The sequence below is a fragment of the Dermochelys coriacea genome, chromosome 23, assembly GCF_009764565.3.
Source record: "Dermochelys coriacea isolate rDerCor1 chromosome 23, rDerCor1.pri.v4, whole genome shotgun sequence".
NCBI classification, from domain to species: domain Eukaryota; kingdom Metazoa; phylum Chordata; order Testudines; family Dermochelyidae; genus Dermochelys; species Dermochelys coriacea.
The window spans coordinates 5,553,511-5,565,812 of NC_050090.1; the positions used below are offsets into that span (position 1 = coordinate 5,553,511).

Below are 12,302 nucleotides of genomic sequence, written 5' to 3' on the forward strand. Positions count from 1 at the left end.
AAGCTCTCAGCTGGGAGGGGGCACCGTGTGCCCAGCGCCCCCAGCTGCAGCCCTCTTGCGAGTTCCCAGCTCAGGCTCTCTCTGCCCGGTGAGGCCAGGGCCATCTTACAGCGCGAGCTGGGCCCCGGCAAACCAAATGCATTTTATCCAGCCCCATGGACAGTTACAGCTTGAGGGATGCAGGCCCCAGCTCCAGGCCAGGGGCTGCACCCTGGAGAGCCGGGCTCTGGGCAAGATCTAGGGGTCACAATGGACAAGCAACAGCCTAGCTCCCAGGGTGATGTGGGGACACGCAGGGCCCATGAGATCAGAGAAACGGCGGGGAGGGGATTTTCCCCCTGTGTCCGGCCGTGGGGAGACGGATGTTGGATCCTGTGCCCGGCTCTGGGGCCCACAAAAGAGCCACAAACACAATCCCTGGGCTGGAGAAATGGCTGCCAGGGTGGGACGGCAGAGCTCAGCCCATCCAGGTGATCACCCGGGGAGGAAATACAGGACCTGGTGGGTGCGTTAGCCGCGTGGAGAAAGGCAGAAGAGGGGCCAGGGTCTGGGAGCTGAAGCCAGACATGGTCCCCAGTGCAAATGTTGAACAGGGAGGGCGATTAGCCAGCGGAGCAAACTCCTCATGGCCACCAGAGCCAGTCAGGGGATCCAGTGACGGGCCCCATGATGCCGTACACAGGTAACCCCCCCCCCCCGCTTCTACTCGCTCTCCCCCTCCCTGTACAGCCAAAGGTCGCTACAGCTCCAGGGTCCTATGAGCTGCTTCTGCTCAGTTGCTTTCCCTGGCCCTAGATCCTCTCTGGGTCGCTGCTTTCCAGGCTCCGGGCTATAGGTCTGGCCTGTGTTCCTTGGGCCCGATCCCGGCCCTTCTGCTTCGCTGGATTAAAACTCCACCTTGTTTGCTCGCAGCCAGCCAGGTCGCTCGACAGCAGCGACCCCTCGTCATTAGTCACCAATTCCTAGGTCACCTGGAGATGGTCCCCGCGGCAGAACCCCCCTCCCTGGGCATCAGGTCAGCAGGGGAGAGCCGCTGTGGGTGGGAGCCCGGCAGGAGGGATTCCCAGCTTCCCTCGGGGCCTAGCTGGGGAAATCTCTATAGAAGGGATCCACGTACTGGAAAAGGTGCCCAGGAAGGCAAGTTCCAGGGACTCATAGTTGAAGCCTTTGATGTGGGCCCCCCTCGTTCTCCAGCCTCTGCCCTCGTAGATTCTGCCGTCCTCACCGATCAGGAAGCTGCGGGCAGAGCGCAGTGTGAGTCCCGCACAGGCACGTCGGCCGCACCCTCCCCTCCCCATCGCTCTCGGCAGCTCCCCCAGGGTCGTCGCTGACCCTGCCCGGGTTTGAACCTGGGACTCTTGGAGCTAGAAGCTCAATCCTCTGCCATGGAGGTAAAAACCCACTGAGGAAAGGGCCTGGAATGTGTGTGGGGCTCTAACCGGTATTGGACTGTTTGGCCATTAGGTGGCGCTGTGTGTAACTCCCCTTATGGAAGCAGCCCTGGGCCTCTCCAGGACCCAGCTGGGGGCCAAGCGAGGGCAGTAGCTGGCCCAGATCTGGGGCAGGAGAACAGTGCAGGGACCTGCCGCCCCCCGGGAAATTCCCAGCTTCATAGCGGGCAGGGTTGGCAGAACTGGGAGAGCTGAAGGTGCAAACACATCTCTGCACCGGCCATGTTTTCCACCCGCCGCTGACCCCCAGTGTCACATGGGGGGGTAGGACTTGGGGGAGGGGCTGGAGCAGCCACGGCAGTGCTGGCCACTGGGAAGCAGGCCCACAGCCCAGCCTGGTCCCGTCTTCCAGCCCCTGTGGGTCCCGGCCTGGGGGAGGGGCCGTAGCACTGGCGGCAGCTGCTGGGATGGGGCAGGGGATGGGACAGGGCACCAGCACTTGGGCAGGGCATGGGGGGGGGGCACACGGGGTCCTAGCTGCCGAGGAACTGCCTGAGAAACAGCGATAGGAGCTTCTGAGTTGGTCCTTCCGAGCCTGGACCTGGTTCCCACCCCCCAAGTCTCAGCACCTTCCCTTGCTCCCTCCCCCACTTCACAGGGTGTTTCCCCGCCCCCACAATGGAAGGGTCTCTGTATAAACCCCATTTTACCTTCCCCCTGCCAGGGGTGCTCTGTGCCCCCCATCACCCCTCCCCCACAGCTGGGGCTCTGGGTGCACCCCTCCCCCATTCCCTCTTTTTGGTCAAAAATATTAAATTCCCACCAGCCCCAGCTCTCCCCTGAGTGTGGTTTCTGCTACCCCCCCTGTGGCTGCCTGGGGGTAATGGCACCAAGTCTGCCCTCAGCTGTGGGGAGGCCCCCCACCCCATCCTGCCCCCTCACTTGTAGCTGATGTCGGCCAAGCCCCTCTTGTCCATGTGGTAGTTCTGGATGGTTTTGACCTTCTGGATGCAGGTGAACGCTGAGTAGCACCACTTCTGTCGCGTGTGGTGGAAGATGACGTAGGACACTGGGGTCCTCAGCAGGACCCTGCTTTTCGGGGGCCGGGCACTCCACACTTTGCGTGAGATAATGCGGGGGCAGCCTGTGCCATGCAGGGAAGGGGTGAAAGGGCTACGATTAATGTGGGTGCCCCCCACCTGCCCCAGCCCAAGCAGCAGGATCGGGCCCAGGGCTGGTGCGCTGAGTGGGGTCGGGGCCGCGGCAATGGGGTGGGGGCCAGCAAAGGCCGTGCACGGCGCAGGGGGGATGCGCAGCCCTGCGTTAAATGTGACGGGGGTGGAGAGAGGCCTGGCCAGGAGCCTGCTCACCCCGCAGCAGCACCCGCCACTGGCAGCAAAGGGGTGAACGGGGAGCCAGGCCAGGCTGGAGGGAGGCCAAGCAAGGACTAGGCTGGAGATGGCGAGTGGGGCTGGTGCTCCGAACTCAGCCCGGGCTGGGGAAGCTCCCAGCCAGGGTGTGCGGCTCTGAGCCTGTCTGTCTCCTCTGCCCCCTCCGGTCATTTGCATCCCTCCAACCTGTCCCCTCCGCTCCGCAGCATTTCTGCTCTCTCTGCATCTGGGAGCCCCCTGATCCTTCAGGCCTCCCACTGCTCAGCCCCCTGCACCTCCTGCCAGATCCTTTCAGAGACAGGGTGACCAGCATGGAGTCCAGTGCCCCAGAAACTGGAAGGTCAGAACATCTGACGCAGAGAAAAGGCTCATTGGGTACAATCAGACTGGGGAACTCCCTGCCACTGGCTGTCACTGGGCCAAGAGTAGGATCCAGCAACGAATCAGAGGTTTCTATGGAGAACGAGGACAGCCAGCGTCACAGTGGGTGGGACTGGATGGTCTCCTGCCCCAGGACTTGGTGCCGCTAACTGATGGGAACAGAAAGGAAATTCCCCAGTAGCCAGGTTATTCCATCATGAGCCACTAGGGGGTGTCTGGTGCCTCCCTCTGGAGCGTCTGGCACTGGCTGCTGCTGGAGCCGGGACACCGGGGTAGATGGGCCCTGCTCTGATCCAGGGGGCGATTTCTAGGCTGCAGGGACATTCCCAGCACAAAACCTGCTAACGGGGCCTTGGTGGGAGCTGGGGACCAGCTCGTGTTGTTACTGCTCCCCCCTCCCCAGTCCCCTTTCCCCTGCCCTCCCCACTCAGCCTCAGCTCACTGCCCCTCTGCATGCTGAGAGCTGGCACTTTCTAGCTCTTGGGTGCTCCAGGGCAGTTCAGATGGCACTGGGCTGGCAGGGGACACGGCCTTGGTTGGGGGGGGGGACACTCTGGGATTGGCTCCCTGTGAGCAGGGCCAGGGGCCTCGTCCCTTGGGCTGATGAACACTAGGGCTCTGGGGAATGGGTGGCAGGGGATGACCCAGCCCTGCCATGCAGAGGGATGGGCTGGACTGGAGCCGAGGGGCGTCTCCTGATCTGCAGGGGCAGGCCCATTCCTGGGCATCAGGCCAGGGGGCGAGTTAGTTGGGCACCTCCATCGTTAATTTCCCACACCTGTGTTTCCACCCCCTTGGTTCTCAGCTACATCAGGGATTCCCAGCTCTGCCCCGCACCCCCAGCCCTGGGGATCTGAACTCACCGAGCGCCATGGCGCAGAGCACTAAGAGCCACACAACCCGCGTCAGCAGCAGCATCTTCCTCTCGCTCGGCCCTGTGGGGACACGTGCCCGTCTCAGCCAGCCTGCCACCCCCAGGAGGGGGCACTGCTGGGCTGAAGCCAAACACCCCCAGAGTCCTTGGGTAGCAGATCCCCCTGTGATCAGGCTGCCCTGGGCTCCAAGCCCGGACTGTTGGCTGAGGGCAATGTCCCAGCCCTGCCCAGACCCCCCTTCCTCCTGAGCTCCCAGATCCCCATGGCAGCCCCTTGAGCAGCAGGCTTGGCGGTGGCCCCAGATGTACTAAGAGCCCCCTGCCCAGCTGGGGCTGCAGGGAGAAGAGCTGTGCTGGGGGGCAGAGCTGGTCCATGGAGACCGGCGCCCTGTGGCGCCACAGACGGGGGGCTGGCATATGCCCACCTGATTTCCTGCAGAGCTGGAAGGAGAGTGAGCTCCAGGCACTGGCACCTGCTGCTCTCTATAAGTGCCTGGGAGGGTGAAGGGGGCTGGGGCCGGGTAGTTGGTCAGTAAACCGTTGTGCCGATGCTGGCGGGAGCCCAGCCATGGAGGAGGAAGGAGTGTGGGGGGGATTTCACCAAGCGGCTGCAGTTGCTAAAGACCAAGCTGGGCTCGTACAGCACCCGGGCCGACAGACTGTGCTCCAAGTGGGAGGGAGCAATTCTAGCCTGGCAGCATGACCCCAGGGGCAGAACCTTCATCCCAACGTGGGCAAGGCTGAGCACAGAGCACAACCCAGCCTGGAGAGCTGGGGAATACCGCACCAGGGGGACAGCATCTCAGCCACCGTCCGGGCCACTATTTCTTGCTCCGACTGATCCAGACACGCTGCCTGCCCCAGTTCCCCTGAACTCCAGCTGCAGGGCACTAAGACAGCACCTGGAGATCCCAACCTAGATCTGGGCCCCGTCGTGCTGGGTGTTGCCCAGACACACAGTGACTGGGATCGGGGCCCCGTCACGCCAGGCGTTGTTAAGTGCTGAAGGCTGGAATGTCATTGCCTCAGTAACACTGTTTAGGCTGCCTGGAGTTTCTGTTCTTGGAGCTCAAATGTTACCAACACGCACAGCAGACAAGGCAGGATGTGAATCCAGCAGACCTCAATGGTACTTACAAAGAAAGACCACAGCACGGTCTGTCTGGTGAGAAAGGCCCTCGGCCAGGTTCATTGCCCTGAAGGCACAGTCCTGGCGCCCTGGCTCCGTGGTTACAGGTTCACTAACACGAGTGCCCAGTGGCAAGGAGTGGCTCAGTCAGCAGCAGGAGTCGCCCTGTCCCCTCGGCCACACAAAGGCTGACGGCGAGGTACTCCGAGAGTGATAGACTGAGACAAACAGCTTACGTCCCCCCTTCCGTGTGTCACACCATTCGTCTGTTACCTCCCCTGGGTCCTGAGATCTTGGGCAAAACCTTCCTCTTCATTATTTTGTCCAACCACTTTATTTGGCACTAAATTGAATGCATTTGTCCCAGCTAAGCTACATTTACGTAAATCCCTAGTGCCTAGGACACGAGCGACAAGTTTGCCCAGTACACGTACCGGACAGTAAACTCGTCAGCATTTGCTTTAACCCATGGCCTGACTTTGGTTCACAGCCTCTGGTTCAGGCCTCACATCTTGCCCCAAGCCCAGTGCTCCAGGCTCTCTGTACTACCCCAGTCGCTGCTCAGACACACAGTGACCGAGATCGGGACCAGGGAAGGGATCTGCACCCACAGCTCCCACCTAGTGCTCAGGTGAGGGCATGACAGACACTCTCTGTCCAGGTGCCCCCTGTAGGTAGCCGCTCCCACCCTGCGGCTGTCTGTCCCCTCCTGTCTCGCCTTCTGGCTGGGTCACAGGCCGTGTCCAGCCCCTCCAGGGTACGTAAAGGGTCCAACAAATCCTAGTTCCACTGTCCAGCAAAGGGCTTCGGGCATCGCCCGGCCAAAGCCCCAGTGTCAGGACTCTCTGGGATGGGGGATCTCCCTAGTCCTGAGTCGCTAGTGTCAGGGATAGGCCGTGTGCCTCCAGCCCTGGCTGGGGAGCCCTGGACCATCCTCTTCCCCGGGCTCCAGCAGGGCCAAAATGCAGGCAGCTGAAACCTGCCCCGGAGAGCTCTGCGTCACCCGCCCTCCCCCCCTCCCGGGTCACTTCCGACCGGCCTCCCCAAGCCAGAGGGAAAAGCACAGACCTGAACAAACCTGTGTCGATGTCTCCGACCTTGCAAATGCCCAGAGTCCTGCCCTCTCAGCAGCTCAGGTAGAGCATCAGCTGGGCCTGCTACCAGGCTCCTTCTGCAGAGCTGCAGATCCCAGCCCTGCTCATGTCCACTGGTGCCTTTCAAGGGAGCTGCTCTCTGCTCCCTGCCAAGCTCCTCCTCCAGCCGGGCAGGGCCCTGCAGGTATGGCAGTGCAGAGCTGCCAGGAAGGGTGGCTCATGCCTATATTGTGTTTCCCAAACAAGGGGCTGTTTTTTTAGCACCTCTGCCCTGCCCCACCTTCTGAGATTATCATCAGCATAATCAAAAAGCAGGACTCACCTACATTCACCAGCATCTTTCTTGCTGGTTTTTGCATCACTCAGCAGCTCCCAATCTAGTTGGACAGAGATGAAAAGATAAAGGACGTCCCTTGTAATAAGGGACTGTTGGCAACCCTACTACCTGGGCTCAGGTAGTTCCCTAACCCCTCCCTCTCTGGGGACGATTTGTACACCCATCACAGGGCCCCGTCATGCCAGGTGCTGCACAGACACACAGTGATCAAGATCAGGGCCCCATCGTGCCGGGCACTACAGAGAGACACAGTAACCGACATCAGGGCCCCATCGTGCCAGGTGCTGCACAGACACACAGTGACCTATGTGATAGGTTGTCCCCCCTTCCTCCTGCGGTGCCAACTGATGTACTGGGATACCACTGAGCCTACCTGTTGCACCAGCCTGGGCTCCCTTACACTGTCCTGCTGAGCCAGGCCCTCAACCTCCTCCAGCACATACACACAAGGAGGGACACATCCAGCTGCAGAAAGACACAGACCCTGAAATCAGCTCTGCTTGGGAAGACTCAGCTCAAGAATTGCCCAGCACTCAAGTACACACCCCCTCTGGGTGCAAACCCAAAATTGTGTTGTCTTGGGCTGCACAGAGAACTGTATAGCGTAAGCTCATGAAATTTGCTCCCTCCCTCAATGTGGAGGAAGATATGCACAGCTTATTGCCCCTCCCCCCCAGTTATGAATTCCACAAACTGGGTTTTATAATAAACAAAAACATGTTTATTAACTAAAACAGGTAGATTTAAAGTGATGATACGGGATAGCAAACGGATCAAAGCAGATCACTGAGCAAATAAAGCAAACACGCAAACTAAGGTTAATACACTAAAGAAACTGGTTACAAGTAGTAATTTCTCACCGTAAAATGTTGTTTTAAGCAGTTTTGCAGAGTTTCTTGATGACAAACTGCTCTTGCTTGCAGCTTAGAACTCCAGGTATTTCTTTCACCGGCCAGACACCTTTTCCATCCCAGGCTCAGCACTTCTTTCCCCTGTTGTCTTTGATTCTCAGATGTTTCCGGCAGTCATCTTGGTCAGGGTTTACTCACGTCCCTACCTTAAATAGTATTTACACATGGTGGGAATCCTTTGTTTCCCAGTTTGGTCCTGACCCCCTATTAGTGGAAAAATACTAGTAGGCCAAGATGGGGACCAGTATGAGGTGACATGATCACATGGCCCTGCAGTGTCAAAGCAACTTCTCAGGAAGCTTCTCAGCAAGATGGGAGATTAGCATCTTCAGAGTCCTATTGTTTTCCCTAATGGCTCATTGACTAACCGGCCAGACTGATCGCATTTTATCTGGAGCGCATTCCCCAGGTGCAAACACTTTTGTAATTGATACATAGTCCATATTCCTAACTTTACATATAATAAGGATACATGCATACAAATAGGATAATCATTTTGAAATACAGACAGTGTAGAGCCAATATTCATAACTTCAAATACAAAAATGATACACACATACAGATAGCATAATTATAACCAGCAAATCATAACCTTCCCATAGACACCTCACACGACAACCTTTGTACAATATTTGCTGCAAATATATAACAGTGGTTACAACAGCGATCTATACTGTTTCAGATTCTGTCAATAATATCACAATGTCTCCTTCACGGCAGCCACCCACAATTGCCTCTCTGCTTGCTGGGATTTCCTGGAAGCTGCCCCCATACTTCTATTGAGCTCCTCCATCTATTCGAGGCACTTTTCCCAGGGTCACCATTTCAGATTTTGGTAGGTGGGGATCTGGGGGGCAACTTTAACCCTGATTCCAGGGCTACTTAGGCACCTGAAAACGCTGGTATTTTTGCAGAGAATAACTTAGAAATGAGCCTACAGGAGCACTGTATCTAATTCCTGTATAAAGAAAGAAAATTAAATAAATAGACCCATTCAGCCCGAATACTAACATGTTCTGATATCTTGTGTCAAGCCACTTAAGGGATCCTGGTTAGATTTAACATTGGAATGTCTATTCTTATTCTTTAATACAACAATTGAAATCGGGGCTCCAGTTTCTAGCATATTCTGAACAGGGCTGAGCACACAGATGGTGTCCAGTGAATAATACAAATCATGACAATAATCATTGACTTTATGGACTCTGTGGATGCAATTTCTGGTCTTTGTTCTGGAATTGGCCTAAATACAGCAGAAACTCTAAGAATTTGAGGCATAATCACCTCTGATCCTCATCTGGCACCTTCTCATTCCTTCCAACTCTCACACTCAGAACACAGAATGACAAAACATAATGGTTTCCAGGTAAATGGAAAATTGCACAGCAGCTGTTGCTCTGCAGCCCAGCCTGGGGCAGAACCTGCCACCCATGGGGGCTCAGTGATCTATCATTCTCTCTCTTTCTTCATCCTTTCTGACATCTGGGCTGCTTTTCACGTTGTAAACCACGACATCCTTCCCAATAGCCCCACACTGATTGCTGCAGGCTCAGAGAACTGGCCACCTTGGGTTCGCTCCCATCTATCTGAGTCCTTGTTTTGCAGCATGCAGCAGAGAGAGGCTTGCCCAGTGCATAGGGAGCTAGCACTGAGAGACCTGGTTCTAATTCCCCAATGGGCTTCCTGTCTGAGCTCAGGCCAGGGCTTTAAGGGCAGAGTTTCAAAGGCTTTTAGGCACCCAAAGATGCAGCTCGGTATCTAGTGGGGTTTACAAAGCACCAAAACCTTCTAAGTGCTTTTGAAAATCCCACTAGGTGACAAAATACCTTTGCAGATCTGGCCTTTGGTCTGTGTGGGCCTCAGTGCCCCATCTGTACAATGGGGAGAGCAGCCCGGCTCGACCTCACCGGGGCTGGGAGGAGAAATTGGTTAGATCTTGTGAGGCTCAGACACTACTGTGAAGGGGCCACATAAGTACCACAGGCAGACTGGGAACTTCTCTATACATGGGTAACCCTTCCTTGGGCTTTGGCCCCTTCTTTTCACCTTTGCCCCCAAATCTCCCCCTTTTCTCAGCGTAGCCTTGGCTGTAGGTCTTCTGAGTCCTCTGTGATCTGTCTCCCAACCCCTCCCCTTCCCGCCCAGGGATTCCGGTTGCCCAGCCTCATAAAAAGCTTCCAGATCCTTAATATAATCACCAGCCCTCTCTTATCTTCATCACCCGGCCTCTGTGTGCAAACAAAATCCTGACTCCCTTGTACAGGCTGGGAGCAGCATCTGTCCTCTGCAGCGCTCACATTTCACACCCAGTGAAGACTCCACCTGGGGCTAGGAGGTGTCCTGTAAATGGGTTTGTCATAAATATAAAGGGAAAATCCCTTATAAAATCCCTCCTGGCCAGAGGAAAAACCTTTGCACCTGTAAAGGGTTAAGAAGCTAGAATAACCTTGCTGGCTCCTGACCACAATGACCAATGAGGAGACAAGATACTTTCAAAGCTGGAGGGAGGGAAAAACAAAGGGTCTGTCCGTCTGTGTGATGCTTTTGCAGGGGACAGAACAGGAATGGAGTCTTAGAACTTATTAAGTAATCTAGCTAGATATGCATTAGATTATGATTTCTTTAAATGGCTGAGAAATTAGACTGTGCTGAATGGAATGGATATTCCTGTCTTTGTGTCTTTTTGTAACTTAAGGTTTTGCCTAGAGGGGTTCTCTATGTTTTGAATCTAATTACCCTGTAAGGTATTAACCATCCTCCTGATTTTACAGAGGTTATTCTTTTTACCTTTTCTTATATTAAAATTCTTTTTGTAAGAAACTGAATATAAGAAAAGGTAAAAAGAATCACCTCCCTCCAGCTTTGAAAGTATCTTATCTCCTCATTGGTCATTGTGGTCAGGTGCCAGCGAGGTTATCCTAGCTTCTTAACCCTTTACAGGTGCAAGGGTTTTTCCTCTGGCCAGGGGGGATTTTAAAGGTATTGCCCTTCCCTTTATATTTATGACAGGGCTCCTGGTTTTTCCTTCCATTATTCTCTTGGGCTATGTCGACACTGCAGAGTTTTGTCACCAAAAGTTATGTTACTGTAATGAAAGACAGCTGCAGCGGCACAGGAGCTAGCAAACAGAGCTCTAAACAGGGGAGTTTGAGTGGGAGTTTGCAAGGGGAGTTTGGCTTGTGGTGCTTGTTTGGGGTTTGCTTTTGCTGGGGTGTGTGTGGTCTTTTTGGTGTGGCTCCTGTTTCCCAGATTAACAGGATTTAGGTGGGAAGGAGATGACAGATACAGAGGCAGCTGTGGGAGTGACTCCTGCAGTGAAAGACACATTGAGGATGACTGGATGTGGAAGCTGTGGTATGTACATGATCCTGGAGGGGGGAACCGGTAAGAGTTTTGTCTGCATGAAATGCCGTCTGATAGAGCTGATGGAGGAAAAGATTCGAGGTTTGGAGATGCAGGTGGAAAGTCTGGTTGAGTTTAGGAAGGGGGTTGAGCAGATGATGGAGCAAAGATATGAGGTATCTGAAGGGAAAAGCTCAGACTCACGGATGGAAGCAGGGCTGGGGAATTTTGAGGGGAGACTGGATGAGGAAAGTGGTCAGTGGAAACATGTGACTCAAAGAACCAGGCAGAGAAAAAGACGGGCTAGTGAAGGAGAAATAGAGCTTAGGAACAGGTTTGCAGAGTTGGAAAATGAAGGGGCTCAGCAGGTAGTCGCTGAAGGTGGAAGGGTAAGGAAGAAGAGAAGAGAGGCTAGCCCTATAGAAAAAGGGGAAGAGTCAAGGGAGACTACACCAAATATGAGCCCCAGGAGGATACAGGATGGGTTGAAGAAGATTGTAAGGGAAAATAGGAATGGAAAGAACTTGCAGCCAGAGAGAACAGGGGAGACACTGGAGAATAGCACTGTCACCAGGAAAAGGCAGGTCTATGTGATCGGGGCCTGTAACTAGAGCTGATCCTGAGAATAGAAGGGTGTGCTGTCTTCCGGGTGCTAAGATACGGGATGTAGACCTGAGGTTGAAAAGGATCCTAAAGGGAGCGGGAAAGAATCCCCTAATTATCCTTCATGTGGGAACAAATGATACGGCTAGATTCTCGCTGGAAAGTATTAAGGGAGACTATGCTAGGCTGGGGAAGATGCTTAAGGAAATTGAGGCTCAGGTGATCTTTAGCGGGATCCTTCCTGTTCCTAGAGAAGGGCAACAAAGGTCTGACAAGATTATGACTGTCAACAGATGGCTTAGGCAGTGGTGCTATAAGGAGGGCTTTGGGATGTATGACCACTGGGAAGCATTCATGGACAGAGGTCAGTTCTCTCGGGATGGACTTCATCTCAGTAGGGAAGGAAATAGACTTCTAGGATCGAGGCTGGCACAACTGATAAAGAGAGCTTTAAACTAGGAATTGGGGGGAGATGGATGGGAGATGTCCAGAAAATCTCCACGCCAGATTTTAGCATTGAGAGGGAAGAAGATGAAGTAAGAATGGATACAGCCGTGGGTAGGAGAATGTATATAAGGAGTGAGGGCGGTGTGGATACTAGTCTAATAGGTTATACTGGATGTAGAATGACTGTGCCTAATAGGGTACAAAATGTGAGCGAGGCCAAACAGCAAAAATTAAGATGTTTGTACACCAATGCGAGGAGTCTAGGTAACAAAATGGAGGAACTAGAGCTACTGGTGCAGGAAGTGAAACCAGATATTATAGGGATAACAGAAACATGGTGGAATAGTAGTCATGACTGGACTACAGGTATTGAAGGGTATGTGCTGTTTAGGAAAGACAGAA

The 12,302-nt window shown here is 54.4% G+C and overlaps 1 protein-coding gene across 3 annotated transcripts in view; it reads right to left on the reverse strand.

Moving 5' to 3' along the window:
* Nucleotides 1–12,302, reverse strand: part of LOC119847405 (peptidoglycan recognition protein 3-like) — a 65,336-nt gene that overhangs the window by 659 nt on the left and 52,375 nt on the right. The window contains exons 1-4 of one of the 3 annotated variants that reach the window (XM_043501312.1): nucleotides 6,245–6,472; nucleotides 4,027–4,098; nucleotides 2,334–2,535; nucleotides 1,118–1,236 (exon numbers count right to left, since the gene is read on the reverse strand). In XM_043501312.1, coding sequence (XP_043357247.1) covers nucleotides 1,118–1,236; nucleotides 2,334–2,535; nucleotides 4,027–4,081 — 376 coding nt within the window. In that variant the 5' untranslated portion in view covers nucleotides 4,082–4,098; nucleotides 6,245–6,472. Of the gene's footprint in view, nucleotides 1–1,117; nucleotides 1,237–2,333; nucleotides 2,536–4,026; nucleotides 4,099–6,234; nucleotides 6,473–12,302 lie in introns of those variants that run through there. The other 2 variants (XM_043501313.1, XM_043501311.1) reach the window with 2 other exon arrangements.